Source organism: Pogona vitticeps, chromosome 1 (genome assembly GCF_051106095.1).
Source record: "Pogona vitticeps strain Pit_001003342236 chromosome 1, PviZW2.1, whole genome shotgun sequence".
In the NCBI taxonomy this organism is placed as follows: Eukaryota; Metazoa; Chordata; class Lepidosauria; order Squamata; family Agamidae; genus Pogona; species Pogona vitticeps.
In genome coordinates this window covers 58,188,631-58,208,407 of record NC_135783.1, presented here as the reverse complement: position 1 = coordinate 58,208,407, position 19,777 = coordinate 58,188,631, and the positions used below count along the sequence as shown (strand labels likewise).

At 39.6% G+C, this 19,777-nt stretch overlaps 1 protein-coding gene across 1 annotated transcript in view; it reads right to left on the bottom strand.

The window, feature by feature from the left end:
- Window positions 1-19,777, bottom strand: part of NID1 (nidogen 1) — a 62,077-nt gene that overhangs the window by 9,656 nt on the left and 32,644 nt on the right. Inside the window, exons 11-17 of the mRNA XM_020787151.3 lie at window positions 18,245-18,388; window positions 17,003-17,125; window positions 15,755-15,970; window positions 14,100-14,272; window positions 10,350-10,476; window positions 3,883-4,054; window positions 1,587-1,744 (exon numbers count right to left, since the gene is read on the bottom strand). Of these exons, the coding sequence (XP_020642810.3) occupies window positions 1,587-1,744; window positions 3,883-4,054; window positions 10,350-10,476; window positions 14,100-14,272; window positions 15,755-15,970; window positions 17,003-17,125; window positions 18,245-18,388 (1,113 nt within the window). The remainder of the gene's footprint in view (window positions 1-1,586; window positions 1,745-3,882; window positions 4,055-10,349; window positions 10,477-14,099; window positions 14,273-15,754; window positions 15,971-17,002; window positions 17,126-18,244; window positions 18,389-19,777) is intronic.

Below are 19,777 nucleotides of genomic sequence, written 5' to 3'. Positions count from 1 at the left end.
TCATCACAGATTGGGAGGAACGAGTGTGACAAGAGGTCCCTCTGAGGGAGAAGCACTTTGATAAGTAACCAGGTCTTAAACTGTTTATGGCTTTGAATGTCAACAACAGCACCTTGAATTTGGCCCAGAAGTATACTAGCTCATCTACCTCTCCTTTTTTAATTAATTTTCTCATGACCAAAAACTAACAAGGGGAAGAAATGATGTGAAAAGTCAGAAGAGTTACAAATGGAAAATGATGACCTGTGATTCTCTATAAAATACCATGAGTGAGACAGGGCAACTGCACAATTAAAGGCTTTGCCTGGAAGGCAGAGGAGAGGGTGAGATGATGATCCCATGGACAAAATGCAGCTGTAATGAGAAAACACAGACCACAGTGGCATGAACATGATGCAGTGTCTGAAAATAATATTCTGGGGGAATATTTAGTGCAAGATCTAAACCAAAGTATATACAATAAACTATATTCCCAGCTCATAATACAACTAACTCTGCTAGGTCGGTGTTTTGAAAGGATGGATGAAGGTCTTTGTATAGGTGGACATATTTATGTACAATGGCAGCAAAAGTTCTTTTAGGAACCATTGAAGCCTACTCAAAAATTGCAGTTGTGAATGACTTATTATGTTGAAAAAGAATGCAAGACTGAATATACAGACATGAAAGGACCACAAGATATGAGCTTCACACAGCTATATCAGCACAGTAAGACAATGAAGAGGCAGAAGCTTAAAATCATAGGATAACTGCATGCCCATATACTCTGTCTCCACAGACAAATATAGATACAATTGTCTGATAAAAGGCATTGCAATTGATTTATGTAAGAAATGAGAGCACATCTTCAAGATAATGTTCCATATGTAAAATACATTAAAATCAGAGAGAAGTATTTAAGCAGTGCTCAAGACTTCCGTTTTAAAAAGCTAATTTAGATTATATGGCACAGTAATCGTAAGATGACGTGTTTTGTACGATATGGTACTTCATTTTTGGAATTAAAAAACAATTTTAGTGCTTGGGGAGGCAATTATTCAGAAAGTAATATTAGCTTGGTCCTAATGTGTTCTGTCACAGGGCCTCCTTATTTCTCTTTCTTTAGAATTTTTGCCATAATATCTTTGTTAAAATGGAAGCGGAATAGCTGGATTTGAACTCAAGAGCCACCACATGGGTTTGTTATTAGTAAAAAAGGCAAGAAATAAATGGTTCAGTTACCATTCTCTTTAATATCTGCAGTATCAAAGGACAGAAAGAGAGACAGATATGTTCAAAGTGAGTGCCTCTACAGGAATGAACAGCAACCAACAAATGGCAAGTTAAGAGGATTATCCACCTATCACTGGCCAGAGTGATACAGGAAGCTCAAAGATCAAAGGTTAGAGACTGAGCCAAGACCAATTCTCCACAAGGCCATCACTTGGGAACCTACCTTTGAGTTGCAGAGAACAGGCATGCCAATAATTATACGTTTTGTGCTAAAATGTGACACTAAAATCACAAACGATCACTACTGCATTCTTGCCCCTTTAAAGCTAGCAGTTCATCAATTTAGTTCATTCTCACTGTGGATAAGCCTTTACCTGCATCTGCCCAGCACAACAATGAAGCGTATGTGTCAAATGTCAGTCCATTTGGTAGCCCCAAATCATCTTTAACTAGAATCTTTCTATTTGTGCCATCCATGTATGATGTTTCTATTTTAGGAGCCTCTCTGTTCCAGTCGGTCCAATAAAGATTTCTAAATATGCAAAGAGAAAACAGAATGTAAACAAAACATATTGCTGCAATGTTAATAAGGTGTAGGGGGAAAAATCTCTCCCTGGTTAACACAATTAAAGGCATAAGTAACTTAAATGGTAAATTGAGCAAATATTACTCTTCCTTCTAGGCTGCAATGCTTTAAACTAGTGATTCATAGCATCTGTGTTTTGGACTTCAAGCCTCCAAACCCTTGACAACTGGCTGGAGATTTTGAGTTATGAAACAATCTTTTAAATTCTATTTGAGAATATGCTTCATTGAACTCAATGAAACTTTATTCTGAGTAACATGTTTAGGTTTTCATTGGCTGAAATTCTATTGTACAGTTAGGCAAACAGCATAACCTTTAGACATGAACTGCTATAAGTTAAGAAATCTCCATAGACATTAGTTCTTGCATACTGACTGCACAACTTGGGCTTGCAACAGATAATATCTACAGAGATTTATTAACTGGTTGTATGGTGTGCATTGAGTCTTCATAGGTCTATGTAATCCATCACATAACCAGACATATCACATGGAAGCCAGGGAACTAGGAAACTATTGATATGATTTTTCTTACACGTACATTGCTTCTTCACTTGGATTTTGGCCTCAGAGCATGTAGCTTACTAATATTAAAAGGATAAACACAGCTGCAAATCAGTGAAAACACAACCACAAAGAATATACTTTCTACTGCTGCATATAACATGTTTGAAATACAAGTAGAACATGACTGGCTCGATAGCTCAGTGGTTTAGTTATTTGCATACAAAACTGGAGGTTTGAAGTTTGATTCCCCACTATTTCTTTGGGAGAAGAACCAGCTGGACAGTCCCAGGACACCTCCAGAAGAAGGGAATGGGAAACTACTTCTGTGTATTCTCTCCCTAGAAAATCCTGGAAAGGGTCACCATAAGTCCGAACTGACTTGAAGGCATAGAATTATTATTCTCCATTCCCCAATCTGCAATGTAAATGAAAGGAAATTCAAGAAGCAACTAGAGAGTTTTCTGGAGGGAACTTTTGAAAGAATATCTGGATGACAGCCAATAATTAAAAGGTACATCCAAGCTACACGCATGAAGCCAACGGGAACATGGTCTGGGATTTTCATTATCTGACTTTTACTATGACTTATAACTTGGGAGGAAAATGGTCTTTAACCTATAAACACTCAAAGCAACATGAACAGAAATGGCAACAACAGTTTCGAGTTCCTGTAATAATCTGATTTGAATTTGAAGATTTCTGCAAGGAATCAAGGAATTTGACAGCCTGTTAGGTTACTATGCACTATGAAAAGAATCTTAAAAGAGTATTGATATCGATTGACCTATCCATGAATATGTGGTTAAAAAAAATGATTCTAGGAGTTTCCAGGGAGTAGCTATGAAAGTCTGTTTCAGCAAAAACAAAGGGTCTTGAGTCATTTTAAAGGCTATCAAATAATATTAGACATAAGCTTTTGAGGGCTGCAGTCTATGAAATCTTATGCCAAATAAACGTGTTAGTCTTTAAAGTGCCACAAGAATCTCCGTAGCCCAAACAAGTAAACAAATAAACAAACCCCGAAACTCTACTTTTTGTTTCTTGCTTACCAAAGGTTAGATATCATAATGGCCCTACTGATTTTGAATGTAACAACTCTAGACAGTGACACTGTGCTGCTTCCACACTACTCTCCCAGATTCTTGAACCAGCTTCCTTTTCTTCTTGCACTTATTTTCCTATTTATTTTACTGTGAATGATTAGCTGTAACAATCTGTACTTTTTATATTTTATTGACTGCAGCATTGTCAATTTCTGCATTTTATCACCAGAATCTTATGAGCAACTGCAGAGAGTAACTGCAGGAGGATTGTTCCATAGTTGAACCCAGCAACCTCCCACTTGCAGTTATATGAGACAGAGATTGGCCTGTTGAAAAGAGTTGGCTTTCTGCCTATAAAACAAGTTAATGAATTTGTCCTTGTTTATCAGAAGAAAAAACAATGATGCCTGTAAATCAGCCATTATGTGGCCTACATACTTAAAGATTTCTTGGTCTTTATTCATTCTTCTTAGTACTTTCTTGTAAATTTTCCAAACTCTGAAAAATGCAGCATGTTGACAAGGAGTTTACCTACCCTCTCATAGGATCGGCCACGATGGCTCTAGGGTTCACAAGGCCAGTGTCAAAGAGTATTCGACGCTGGCTGCCATCTAGCTTTGCTACTTCGATTCTGTCGAGCTGAGAATCAGTCCAGAAGATAGTGCGCCCAAGGTAATCCAGTGCTATTCCTTCTGGAGTCTCCAAGTCTAGAACAACAGAAAGGAAATGATAGCGGGGGGAAAAAACTATACAGTTCACTTGATTTACATTGGGGTAGTATATAAGCAGCACGCTTTGCTTTGCTTTACATTGACTGCTGTTACAATAAGAGAAGTTAAAAGTGTCAGCCAATTCCCAGTTCAGCTTTGAAGACTTGAGCACTTTCCATTTCAACAACAACAAAGCAAAACTGGATTTTGAAGCATTTGTTTAATCCCACAAGTCCTTTAATTTTCTCCAAATACCTACCAAAACAATGGAAAATAAAAATACAGATAACAAATTTTGGGGAAAAAAAAGAATGATCATGCAGATTTGATGAGGAAATCAAGTACATACTGGGCCTTATTATGAGATCACTGTCACTACTGCTTGCTATGTCAATACAATATAAATGTTTTAGCTTACAGTCCTAATTGTACAAAGGCATTTTCAGATTTGATGTTCAGTTTTGAAATTCTTCATAGCTTGTGCAAATACTACACTCCTATATGAAAGACAGGAGACAAATCCTGTTATAGTTTATCAAGACAACAATTCTATGCACACAAATCACGTATGGAAGGGGACATCTACAGATATATGGGACAGAACATCTCCTCTACAGTAGTTAGAGGAATAGATTGGAAAACTGAGGGAAAGCTACAAATTCAGTGCAAGCTCTGAAAGAATTAATCATTCCTTCCTTGTGGAATGGATGACATTTTTGAAAGACACATCCCTCCTTAAGAACTCATTCAGTACGGAGCTCCACCTCAGAAGTGTATGAGAAACTAGATAACTACATTTCCCCATTTTTGCTGGATGTAGAAATTATACAGTACGCATTACATAGCAGCATAACCTTTCAGTTCACCTGTGCCCATGTTTTCAAGCAAGCATCTAAGTCCATGGTGTTAGGCCAATTTATTCAGGAAATAATAATCCAGATGCATTAAAATGGATCTTGAAGGCACTGATTTCCTGTCACACTGGTACTTGGAGGGAAAATTTAGCAGCTAGTACTAGACCAGTGTTGTTTTGTGCAGTGACCCTTAGTCCACATTGTCTCTCGGGGTTCCAACTCATTCTGCATTTATTTAACCTAATAATGAAACCACAGCAAAAAGTTATGCAGAGTGTGGCGTCTGCTGCCATTAGCATGCATAGGACAACCAATTCTATCTCTCCTTTCCACCAAAGTCCAAGAACCTAAGTGAGTTCTAATGTTAGAAATTCGAATTCCTTGCCAAAGAAAACCAGGCTAATTGCAGCTCTGCTGCCCTTCCATCAAGAGCCAAAAGTATTTTGACTCAGGCTGTCCTTGGTTACAGCTAAAAAGGTCTCTAAATCTGTTGGGTACCCCCCTTTTTTTGAAAAAAATAAATAAAAGAAATGTTATGCTTGATTGGATTTGGTAGCTTTAATGTTTCAATCACAACTTTTTTGTTTTACTGTATTTTATTATTAGCTCAAGCACTGAAAAGGATGGGCATACAATCAAATAAACAAAACAGGTGTACAGTCAGCTTACTTCAAAACATTATATACATAGTGTTATAGCCTTAATTTTTTCTTGAAAACCCCTATTTTGCTCCAAGCCAAGTTTCCAAGCTACATGTGAAAGAAGTGTGGAGAAAGGGCGACATATGAGAAAAGAACTGGCTCATAGAAGGCTTAAAGGGCTGGGTTTTCAAATATTTGACCTTACTGCCTGTCTTTTTAAAATTTGGTTCTAAAGGAAACTTAATTACTGACCCAGATCTTGGAAACTTGTTTCTATCAACACATTCTGGAACTGTGCAGCATGAACCACACATAGTCCTAAGTGATATAATGGGTATCACTGTGAAGGGCTCTCTTGAATGAGAGTATTAGTTCCACCAACCAGTTCCACTAACTGGCATATCAGAGAAAGAGAGGAAGAGGGAAAGAAAGTCAGGAAACACTCCATCAGTCTGAAACAGACAGATGCACAGTTCCCTATGGAAGAAATGATTTCACAGACAGAGATGCCGTTATACAACAGCATTTCATCATCTTAAAAATCAAAACAAGCACTGCCAACCAGTGTCATGGTCTGCAATTATCTAAAATATGTTTATAAAAAGAGCAAAAAAATGCAGTTCACACTTCTGATAACTGAACCATAAATTAAACTCCATACCTACTTTTCAAAAACAAGCTTTGGAGAAGTAATCAGCTTTTTTTAAAAAAAAGTATTTTTCATCTTTGTTAACAAAGGAAGATTTAAAGTTCAGAATGGTCTTGGAGAATACATTTAAGTCTTGAACAAGTGTGTGAAATGTATGTGCATTTTTTATTGGACAAAGTCCAGGTTTAAAGCAACAAGAAACAGCAGATAATGACCTACTATGCTAGCCCCAGGGGCTATGCATGAGATGAAACACAGATTTTGGAATACATGATTCAAAACAAGCCATATAGGTTTCAAAGTGCAATTACTTCTGCTTAATGAAGCAACAACAAACCACTCTGATGTATTCAAAAGAAGAAGTTTGCTCGTTTACAACAGAGGCCAGGCATCTGAATATAATTTCATTTGAGCTAAATGTTATATAAACTCTGCCTTCCTGTCTGTCCTGTATGCACACATATAGGTACATGTATGTATGTATGTATGTATAGATGGTTACACTCACTAACATAAAATGAGATATTTTTTAAAATGTTTTCAATATCATGAACATGCAGCAGTCAAGATCCACACTCTAGTTATTTTTTCATTTTATGGATGAAGGGAGAACACTTCATTTTCAATTCTTTTCTTTATGTTGTTGTAGTTATGTGCCATCATGTCACTTTTGACTTAACGGCAACCCTATGAATGGGCAATTGCCAAAATTTCTTGTCCTTAACAGCCCTGCCTGCGACTTCCTTTGGAGAGTCAGTCCATCTCATACTTGGTCTTCTTCTTTTCCTGCTGCTTTCCACCGTTCCCCGTATTTATTTTTTCCAGAGAATCCTGCCTTGTCATGATGTGCTCAAAGTAGGACAGACTCTGTTTCAGCATTTTTGCCTCCAGCTATATAGTTCAGGCTTGATTTAATGTAGGACCCACTTGTTTGTCTTTCTGGAAATCTAGAGTATCTGCAAATTTCTCCTCCAGCACCACATTTCAAATGAATCAATTCCTGCCACCCCCGGGTTAGCTTTCTTCACTGTCCAGCTTTCACACTGATCAGAAATACAAGAGTGTAGGTAATTTTGGTCTTGGTCTCCAGTGACAGATCCTTACACTTGATGATCACTCTCTAATTATGTACTTTTTCGTGGAAGACTTCATCTCCAAGCATATCAACTAGGCCAACTGAGCATGCTAGGATAGTACACTGCCCACAATAAAGTTAACTAAAAAAATTATTTCCACACATCATGTTTGACTTTAAACTTCTGTAAAAATTTGCTCACTGCAATATTCTGAGTCTGGGTCTGATGCCAGAGGTTGTATGTGTTAACATAAGATGTATGTTAACACATACAACAGAAATCTATAAATCCTACTCAAGGCAGAGATTTGCAGAAGGTCTCCTCCGGGAACTGAGATCAAACAGCATCAAATTCTCTTTTCAGTGCATATTGGAGAATTTATTCAATTTTCACAAAGACTAAGGCTCCGTAGGAGCTTCCTTCTATTACACTTGTAGAGTATCTTGAATGTGTCCTGATATCAAGTATTTGCAAATATTTTTAATTTGATGTCGGATGTCTTGAGGAAAACTCAACAAGCTATTCTTTGGCTATCTTTCATATCTCAGACACTACTCAAAAGAGTTAATGTAGCAATGTGGCCTAGTGTAAAATTTCTTTCCAGACTGATTGATTGACAAGTAGCCAGACACGAGCCCAAATCACATTTGGGTATTCATGGAGCATCCCTGCCCTCATTTCAACAGCAATTTTTTTGCAGTTTGTTTGCATTAATAGTATTACTGCAAGCCTCTGGAAGGAACTGTAGCTTCACAGGCTTGAAGCAGGCAGGTTTATGAAGCATTAGACAACAGATCAAATTTGTTATGTTGCAATGGGGGAACATTTGTCCCTGTGGGGTAGGCATCTGCAGCTGTGGAACTTGGGAAGCTCATATAATTTGTAGCAAAGCAGCTGAACAGATAGGCAAGAGCTGGAACAGGTTATATTATAGAGCACAAAGCAATCCCACCATATCCAATAAAAATAATAGCATTAAAAGCACACAAACATCTGAAATGTGGTAAATATCACAACTAAAACCTAAAGAATAGGTTATAAAATTTATTGGATTTGTCATCTTGCAAATTTCACTTTTGCTTCCTATGCACCAATTTGGTTTGTGCTTCCTGCCCCATTTCACTATACTGTTACATTTGTAGTAATCCAAATAAAAAATAAGAGAACATCTACTTTTATATATGATCCAGTTAATTTTGTTCCCAGGTAAAACTCACCAACTAGATGATGGAACTTAATGTGGTTTTTGTTTGTTTGTAACAGAAGCAGCAATCCAACTGAACATCATAGGAATTACTTTTGAGGGGACATGCATAATGTTATACTACTTACTATGTTCTACTTAATTATATGGTCAAAATTCTCTGCAATATTGTTACAGCAAAATCAAACTAAATATATAGAACCTCAGTGCTTGCATTTTTTAGTCTGGCTCTTACAGCATTTAAGCTTAACAATACAGTATACTATGGTCATTTGTATACACATATACTGTATTCCCAGTGAACACTCAGGGAAATCAACCCTGAGTGCTCACTGGAAGGACAGATCCTGAAGTGGAGGCTCCGATAATTTGGCCATCTCATGAGAACACTCCCTGGAAAAGACCCTGATGTTGAGAAAGTGTGAAGGCAAGAGAAGAAGGGGACGACAGAGGACGAGATGGTTGGACAGTGTCATCAAAGCTACCAACATGAATTTGACCCAACTCCGGGAGGCAGTGGAAGACAGGAGGGCCTGTCATGCTCTGGTCCATGGGGTCACAAAGAGTTGGACACGACTTCATGACTAAACAACAACAATGGTCATTATTAACACATAGGAAATTTATGGCCGAAATCCTGTTGCTTAGTATAGTAGGCTGCTCTAGACTTGGCCCATTGACTCAGTCAGGACTTGGTAAGACAATTGCTCTGTAAGTTCCACTAATTAAAATGAGAATATTCTAGTTGCAACTTACTTTAGCACAATACTTTGTAACTAGAGTAGGCCCATTTGAATTAATGGAACTTAACAAATTCCCATTGATTCAATGGGCCTGTTCTGGTGTGACTTGCTACACTAAGCAACAGGATTTTCTCTTTTTTTCTCCCTATGCCCTGAACAACACTTTGTTCTAAAAGCAAGAGGAAACACTGAGCCTCCATGTGAATTCTGACGCTAGAAACCCAGTTACAAACTCCAGCTATACCCACTGAATTAAATGCTGAATCATAGAATCATAGAACAATGGAGTTGGAAGGAACTATGAGACCATTGCATCCAACTCCCTGCTCAATGCAGGAATCCAAATCAAAGCAGATCTGACAGATTGTTGCATAATTTTCTCTGGAATGCCTCCAGCACTGGAGCGCTCACCACCTCTTGAGATAATTGGTTCCATAGCCATACTGCTCTAACAGTAATCTCTTCTCAAGGCTAAATGTGCCAAGTTCTTCCAGTCTTTACTCATACGGCTTAGTTTCCAGAACCCTAATCATTCTTATTGCCCTCCCCTGACCTGTTTGCCTGCATCTTTCTTAAAGTGTGGTGTCCACAACTGTGCACAATGCTCAAGATGAAGTCTAAGCAGCGCTGAATAGAGGGGACTAATATTTCTTGTCATTTGGAGAGTATACTTCCATTAATGCACCCTAAAATAGCATTTATGTTTTTCACAGCCATGTGACACTTTACGTAAAAGCCAACATTTAAGTGATTCAGTGGGTCTGTTTTAGTCAGAACCAGTTATTTGGTTTAGACTTAGTGGTATACTAGCTTTTCTTAGCTGATGGAAAGCTTTTTGATCAAGCAAAGGTTTTCATCTTTGGAATAGAAAAATGGGGCATTTTGGCAACTCCTGTACCTGCCCTACAGTCTGTACCTTCCAAATCTTCTCCAGAGTGCCAAGGGACCCTTTGAAACAGTATGGGAGGAAGAACAGGAGGTTGTAGAAGAAGGGTGGCTGGCCTATAATCAGTCCTCTCCCTATTCTGCTGATGAAAGCCTCTGCTGGATTCCTCCCATAGATCAAAGAGGAATACAAAACAGATGCAGTCCAATATCATAAAGAAGAAACATACGCAGCCTCACCTGTTTTTATAATGGATACTGGCTCTCCTCCACCCAAACTTGCTCTACTGATGGATGGGGTGCTGATGTCTGTCCAGTAAACCATTTTCTCCAAGCAGTCATAAGCAACACCAATAACAACTTTATCCTGCAAGTGAGACAAACTATTTACAAGCAGTGCAAGTTTCAAATCGTGTCACATTTCTTATTCTAGAAGAAATTAATACCACCTTGATTAAAACACCTAAGTTGCCTATAAGTAAAGACCGTATGTTAAAAGGCTGGGGAAAGAATGAGCCTACTGCACTAGTTGGTAGTACCATATGGGAAAAGATGGCAGTTGACCACAAAACAAAAGAAGAATCATGGCAGATAGTTAAGGAACGTCTTGCTCATCATATTTTAGTACTACCTTACGTCATTAGAAACAGCAGCAGCAGCAGAGAGAGTAAGTGGTGGGCTCAAGCCAAAGCTTGTCTTTCACTCATGGAACAGCTGCTTCACACTTGACACTAGAATGCTGTGTGTTAAATACCACTACATCCAGTGGTACTGTACAGCTTATGCCACAGTTAGGCAAGCTGTACCTACACATCTGGTACAGAACCTGAGCACAGTAACATCAGATGGAATGAGATGCAAGCCTCTGCAGAATAACACCAGTAGCTATCTTTCTTCCACTCTCACTTCTTCGGATGCACTCCTATAGTGTGACATTCAATTGTTTAACTACAAAATGATGCTTTCTACACCCTTGCTCCAAATGAAGAAAGCATGGAGGTAATCAGCAGTGGAAGAACTCAACATTAATTTCTAAGGTCATAATTCTTCAAATGTATGCTCTGTGCATGTGACTGGTTGGTGGAGCTTGGAGTTCTAGCAAAAAAACTAAACCAAATGAAAGTAGTAAAAACCCAAATCAAACACAAGGTTCATGCTCTATTCTACAAGCATTAAATCTGCCTATCCCTATGATAGATAATATAGGGCTAGATAGGTTATCTTTGACTCTGTACAGGATATCACTCACTATTCAAAAGCACCAAATACGGACTACAAAAACAGGTTGATAGTTTAGGCTTCAAAAGAATCCAAAATGTGCTACATAACCACATGGAGAATTAGTATTGTAATTATAATAACAAAATAGTGAACTGCTTTATTTTGAAATGAACTTCCAGTTAGTTCCATTGACTCCAATAATTCTGCTGGCAGAAACGCCAACGTTCTTAATATTTATTCCTGTTTCCAGACACTCTACTATTTCTTTGTATGTCCCATTTGCCTATCAGACTTGCTAAAGATATATGTTTACATTATTCAGCCAACATGATAATTCATTATATTATTATTTGCTTATTTTGGCTATCATCTTAAGTGACTCCTAGAACAGTTGCAGCTGGGTGCCCATACATGTATCCATAACTAAGAATTAGAACATGGACAACAAAACATGATGAAATGCAGCTCATCCAGAATGTCTCGACCTAAATTCACCATCATACTGGCCCTACAGTGCTGATTGCTGAACTTCCTTCCCATTCCTTTCTCTTTGCCGCCCTTGACATTTCTCCCCCTTGCCCACCAAAAAAGGGGGCCTGGAGGATTTCCAAGACATCTACAGCAGTTTTGGGGTGGATGACAGTTGGGGAGTGGAAGCAGAGAGGGGAAATTTCTTAGAGAAAACTTGAAGGTAATCAGCATTTCTCTCCCCTTCTCCAATACTACTGGCAACACCAGTACCACCAGTAGGTTCCACTTGAATTTTTTTAAAAAAGCACAAAGCTGAAGGGCACTTAGGCTTCAGTAGGGAAAGACATAATGCAAAGATTCAGAAGGTATGATAAAAAAGGTAAAAGTTAAAACAGCATCAGGAAGCCATTACATAGCAGCAGTATATAAGAAGAAAAATGGGAGGATGGGAAAATGACTTACTTGCTCACTGAGGCCAGGGATAGAGGAGAGGCTAGAAAAGAAACACATGGAAAAGTACAGAAGACTGACCAACATACAAGACAATACCGTATTAAGACAGATCCTACATTTTACAGCAGAAGACAATGTCAAGGAAAGGAAGCTAAAGAGCTCAGTGAAGGATGTTTATATATCACATAAAAATTGACCACCAAATAATAAGAGCAGCTGAACTTCAAGAGTCTCAAATGCTATTTAAAACACTGGAAAACTTACAAGAGATTCTGACATGCTTAGGAAGCCAATGAAAATAGATCCATGAAGAACACAACCTTGTTTATGATAGCTTTGAGAGGCTATCCTGGAAGCAACAGAAGTTGTAAAGATATTGTGTAGCAGCAGCATACTTGGGGGAGGGGATCTTCTCAAAATGGAAATAATTACTTGACCCTAATTTCAAGATTTTGGGTCCCATTTTTTCTCTCTTTAACTGTGACCTAAGATCCTTTAAAATGGTTTCAGGGCCCTATCAGCACCAGCTGATTCAAAAAACGAGGAGGATTTGTCATATTCAGAATAATGTTTTCAAGCAAGTCTTTAACAGGGGATTCAAACATGGATTTTACAATGGGGCTAGTTGCCTTCACAACTAGCCCCAACCTTGGCTACACTTGCCCCACCTGCCAAATTAAGAGCTCTGGGGGTTTGGGTGTTTGAGTCCACTCTAGCACATGCTATGAGGCATTGAAGCTGGAGGCCTTAAGTAGTACAGGCCAGTATACTTGCAGCAGGGAGAAGGGGCCAATGTTGTCTCATATCCCCCTCTGGACCATGGGCTGAGGTGGATTGGGCTGCTGCTGGAATATCTTCTTGAGTTCTCTTTGCCTCTGCCAAGCCTGGCCCAGTTTGGGGTCACTGTCCTGGTCTTTCCCTGCCCTTGTAGCTAGGGCCACATGATGCTGCAGGGCAACAATATTTCTTCCTCGTGTCCTTAAGCATCCTCCATGGATCTTCTTTGTTCACATAGTCCCATTCACCCTCTAGCTCTATGGTTCCTTCTGCATTGTAGTCTTCCTCAAAGTCCTCTAGGGCAGGGGTCTTCAATGCATGAACACCCACACACATGCACAGCCTGCTGACACATGCACAGCCTGCTGACCCCCACGCACAGGTGCCCTGCCCTGCCCCCATGCATGTGCACCCCACCCACCCAAAAGCGTGCCCCCATTCGCGAACGTGCACAAGCGCACCCCGCCCACCCTCAAGCATGCCATGCCTCCCACACACATACCCCCCCAACCAGTCCACGATTTGGAAAAGGTTGGGGACCACTGCTCTAGGGTATCACCCCAAGCCCCTTCATCTTCCCAGTCTGAGTGCTATTCCTTATCCTCTCCGTTTTCACTCACTACTTTTCCCTCTATCTCCTCTTGGCCTCCTTTTTCATCTAGGGCTCTCTCATAACATATCCTGCTCCATTGTCACCCCCTCCTCTAAAAACCTTATTCTTTCCCCCACTTGCTGCGGTGTCTCCCTCATCAACCCCACCATCCTCAGGGAGCAGTGCCTCTGTGCGTGCCTGGCTCGAGCTCTGCTCTCCTCTAGTCCTGGACTTCTCGGAGTCTCCGTTGTAGGTCCCTTGGTTTTGGCTTGGGCTAGACAGCCTGCTAGAGGCAGCTGCCTTGGCAACCCACTCACAGTCCCCAAAATATACAGTGTATGAAAGGAAGTTGCACCTACAATTCAGATGTGTAATGGCTCTTCATACTAAACTCATTCTTTCATGGCAACACTTTTTTCAAATCTTGTTTTCATGTTTTTCAAATCTTGTTCACATTCTGTTCAAGGTGTACTTACTGGTACATATAGCAAAGCTTTCGCATCTGATTTTCTCATATCACTCCCTTCTAGAGGGACATGGTCAATTTTTCCACTCTGAGCAATGAGTAAGTGCGTTCCTGGAGGCAGAGGGATTGTATCTGGTTTTACAGAGGGACCAACAACAACAGGAGGGGCAACTGTGCCTAGACCTGATTGACAAATAATAGAGAACACATGTAGTTAAGACTGCAAATATCATCTGCAAGACCAGATTACATTAAAAATATACAGAATACAGCCAAAGTTTGATATATTTAACCACCAAAGATTTGAATAGAAGTCGTGCACCTGTACTTGAGGGCATGAGTTCTACCAATTTCATAGACTTATTTCTAACACCACTGCCTTGCACTGCCTATTAAAAGGAAAAGATGAGAATTACATGAATTGACTTGATTCATACCCTTAACCTTAGAAAAAGAAGAAAAAGGAAGAGGAGAGGAACAGGGGAAGGAATTGTAGGACACAGCCATTCAGTGCCTACATTTCTTTCTGCAAGGGACAGGGACAAAAGAATATCAAGATATCCACCCTACTTATACAGAATATCAAACACCTGTCTTATTCCCATATTGAGAAAACATGTTTTCATTTATTTATAAACTGATAAACACTGTCCCTAAGGAACCATCTTATACAATGAGGCAACTGCTAGGATCAAGAGGCTTGGAGGCAAACTGAAAATCACTGCATGTCATAAAATATGTATAAGGTCTGAGCAATATATCCTAATCCACACTTCATGGACACAGTATAGATCCATAATAATCTGTGACAATTCAAAGTCATTTTTATATAAAGCATGCCACACAAATGGCGCAGGTTCCTCTTATATGAGATTTATATGCATGAGGAAATACAGTCCCTTTATATGGAAACCAAACTCACTGTTGGCAGGGAGTATTAGCAAGCACAATCTTACACTCTCTCCTCATGTTCACAATACTGTGTGAGGGGGTATGAGTTAATGCCCTCATTGCTAATGACAGCAAAAGCCACCAAGAGATCAAGATAAACAAACTCCCACACCTATTTTCCATCTGACTGAAAGGGGGAAGAAAATTAGAATCATTCTAGTGGCTGCCCTTACACAAATGTCATTTTTCCTTTTTACTTCCCACAGTGGAAATGAAAAATTAATAGGGAAATAAAACTGTGAATAATTCAAGTCATGTTTGTTATACCTCTCCCATTTATGAATTTCACCACCTGTGTGATACAAACCACTGCAGACTTATCTGATGTCATATAACAACAACTGCTTCAATTTGGAGATACTAGCAGGAACCTGTAGAATTTTTGAAATGTAATCAATAACAAAGACATAAAGCATTATCCTATCTGATGGCCTTGGTGGGTAAGAACAGACTTCGAAAACCAAGCTCATTTGTTTGTTTCCTTATTCCTTGTCTCAAAAGATGGAGCTGCTCCTCAGGCAAGCGACCAGGTTGCCATGTTTTAGGACTTTCTGCTCGGTCATGCCAATATGGCTAAACAACATGGATATCACACAGCTTACGTGTGTAAAAATTATGAAATGGAGCTGTATGCCTGTGATTTAAATGCCCATAACATCAGAATATAAATCCTGAAAACTGCTGCAACAACTGAATGGCTCACGGGCCACTTACATGGTGGTCTGATTCCTGGGCCACTTCTTGTTCCATCAATTTCATTACCATCTCTGTCTACACACCAACAATATCCAGTGCTTCTGTGGCATTGGGTTGGCAAATAATTTCCATACACATCACACTGAGGAATAAACTGGCCAACAGGCCTGGGTCCCCTTGGACCAAGAGCCACAAATTGTTCCTGTTCCCGCTGACATTTTGTTTTCTCTGATTCTGTAAATAAAAGACAAATAATAGTTCTTTAGATAAAAGACAGAATGAAAAGAAGAAACAAGAAGAGTTGTGAATATTTCCTTCATTTAATGTTTATAGTATCCTAACTTAAAAAGGACTTACCAGTCCGAAGCCTGCCAGTGTTCCGCTGCTTCCACGCGGCTGGAGGCGAGCGGCCAAGCGCCCAGCCAGCTCTAGCCTCCCTCCGCTGGGTGAGCTTCGGTGGCTCCAAAGCCAATAAGGCAGGGAGAAAGGGCAGGGAGTTTGAATTTCCTGCCTTTGGAGCTTTCAAAAGGCTTCCTCTGACACCGGAGGAAGCCCTTTGAAACCTCCGAAGCCAAAAAGGCAGGGAGGAAGGGCAGGAAATTCGAACTTCCCATCCTTTCTCCTTTTTGGCTTCGGAGGTTTCAAAGGGCTGCCTCTGATGTCAGAAGAAGCCTTTTTTGGTTCGTAACTCGATCTGCGTTCGCAAGTAGGGTCTGCTACTTGCGATGAGATCGGGTTCGTAACCCGAAACATTCACAACTAGGGCCTTTGTAAGTCGAGGGCCCACTGTATAGCCTGTAGGTTGGAGAAGCCCCAGCCTCTTGTTTGGATAGACTACCAGAAACCAAAAGATCACTAGACTTTTTTCATAAACCACTGAAGAGAAAAACAAAAGAATTACTGTCGTTTGATGGAAAGAAAGAGGACACAAGGCATGTTACAACCACAATATCAATACAGTTTTAAGACGGTTCCATCTTGCAGCTATCACCACATGGCAAGCAGTTTCTGTGCAGTGGCAGTTTCTCTGCAGCCAAGGCAACTTTCTCCCTTTCAATGTAATGTGGCTTATTTCTGCATAAGATTGCCCTGTGAACATTCCTAAAGTTTTTTTAAAAAAAGATAAACTAATGAAATAACACCATCAAAAAATCTATTTGATCAGAGAGTTCTGATCACAATACACAGTGCACAATTCTTCCCATTTAAATAGAATTATACATAATTGCCAATAATTTTATTTTAAATATTTTAAAAATTGTTTACCTCCTGTCACACACTGGAAACCATCCCCACGATAGCCTGCCTTACACTGGCATGTGAAGGAGCCTGGTGTGTTATAGCAAAAAGCATCTGGATGACAGCGATTCAACTGACATTCATCTTCATCTGTAAAACAGAAAGGATCCAAAATGTACGGTAATTGTTTTGTGCATTAAGATACATATATTCCTTTTAATAAGAAGAACATTCCACACAAAGAGGCAGCCTTAGGTCTTCCACTCAGGAGCAAGGGTCTTTACACACTCTCTGTTTTCATAAGGGACACAGGCCTTATCCAGCTAACCAGTGGGCATTTTGGTCAAAGTTCTGTGGCATGATGAGCATAAACATCCACTGATTTATCACTCAAATAAAGACTGAGCAAGGAAAATGTATGGGTGATTATTTCTGCATCAATAAACTGTGGGTTTGCCAAACCCTTGCAAGATTGATTGATTGATTGATTGATTACACCATTTAGTTGCATTGCCACTACAGTATTCTGGGTTGTTTCCAACGATAAAAAACATAAAGAACAGCTACTATCCCACCCAGGCCACAAATATAAAAGAGGATAATACAGCTAAAAACCCAGGATGGTGGCAACAGATGAGCTACAAATTACAAAATATAATTGCTAAAAATAAGACTAAATATCAAACAGTTATTGAGGGAGGGTCTCCTGAAATGCTTCCCTAAAAAGCAATGTTTGTATGTGGTTTCTGAATATTAGGAGGAAAGGGGCCTGGCACCCCCACCAAAAGTAGAACATTCCATAAAGAGGCCATAAAGATAGACATAAAGTCATTGCAAGGCACCAAAGCAATTAGACTGACCAACAATTAGTTAAACTAGGGGAGGTATGATGGCTAACTAGATGCTAAACTAGAATAAACTAATTTGCAAGCTTGATCCCAAGGATATTGTTAGGGGGGAAATTACACTTAAGTGTGACACACATAACTTAAAAAGAGATACTTCCTCTATCAATACAATGTTAAATATTGGTGCTCAGTCGCAGGAGTCTTCCCCGGCCCCTCATATTGGTGCTGTACTTTCAGTAGTAATTCCTTCAAGATATTTGCGATCAGATGTATTTTTAAAATGTGGCACTGAGAGGGAAAACCTACTGGGCTAATTGTTGAATTTCCTCCTCTTGCAATTTCTTGCACCTCCCACAAATAAGAAGAATCCAAACAAAAGATTAGGCTCAAAATGGAAAGTGGAGTAAATGGAGCCACTCACCCACACAGGAGCGCCCATCTCCAGAAAAGCCTGACAGGCAGGTACAATGGTAAGAAGAACCACCAGCATATATGCAGCGGGCACGTAGGGGGATATCACAATTATGGGTCCCTGTCAGGCAGTGATTAATGTCACGTTCCACAGCTGTGAGTCGGAAATAAATGAACAAAAATGCTTTAATATGAAGGCTATTCTTTTACAGTTTTTAACAGAAGGATTTTAGAGGACAAAATATATTTAGAAAGAATCAAATAGAATTCCTGTTGGTAGATCCATTAGTAGCATTATGCTATATGTGTGTATAAAGGTTTATATCTAAAGGCTCCATTCTTCCTTCCTTTCTTTTTCTGTATTAGAATGTTGCACAAGTTAAAACTATGGATGCATATGAATTATAGGTAAAAATTAAAAACACATTAAGAAATTATTGTCATTTATGGTCCTTAAAAAGGACTGTTGGGTCATTTTGCTCATCAACAAGTTTGCAACTCTTCTGGAAGTGAAGGACTGGACAGCTGTATGCTGTTGGCCAGGGGACACCCGAGTGTACTTTCAGTGCTTTCCACTCTTCACGGAGGCTCCTTCTGTGCTTAAAAGCTGAAAGTAGTAGAGGGAAAATCCGTAAAATGCAGCCAAATTATTACTCATAAATTGAATGGGGCACCTAGCCAAATCTGATGTCACCAACAATCTCTATTTAATCTCTGTTTTGTTGTTCACATATGTTAGTGCTTTAACTCTATCCCATGTAGAATTTCGTCTTTCAGTGTCAGTCACTCATCTTCTATCTTACCCATTCAAGTGCTTCATCTCTACAAATACTAGCCACATTTCCTTGTCTTTTTCCCCCTCTTCCCTCACTTTATCGACTCTCTTTCTGGTTCTCTCTGTCTTATTTAGTGCATTTTAACTCAATGTCTATTTGACATTTCATTTCTGTACCACTAACTGTATGTGAGAGCAGCTAGATCATTTTTGCAGGGTGGCAGAGGGCAAGCTGTGTAGCGTGAAAATTTCTGTTCTCCAATACAGCTGCACATTTACCTTTCCATTTAGCATATGGAAATCCAATACCCAGTCATACAGGCACTTCAGTGCAGCAGTCAGCCTACCGGCAGGCATCACAGAAACTGATCAATACATGTAAAGTGTGCACCGCGTGCTGGACTTTGAGGCCTGTGTTTGTTTCTTTGCTGATTTTACTTGGCATAACGTTGCCGCACGTAAAGTATAGGGCAAAGATGATTAGTCATAGAAGACCAGTCAATCCAAAGCACCTACAAGTGCTTCATCACCAAAACTAAAGTGCTTACTCAGGAGGATGACCACAGCAGAGACGTTGCTGTTGCCATCATCTATCCTTCTAGTAGCTTTACTCACCCTAATAAGTAAAGGTGCAAGGCAGTCCAGTAAACACCCAAATCTATTGCTACCAATTAAATGTTATAAAACCAGAACTCCTCATATTTATACCTAAATGTTCTCTCCCATCTTTCATTGTCACCATCTATCAGTCGTGAGGTTAATCATAGA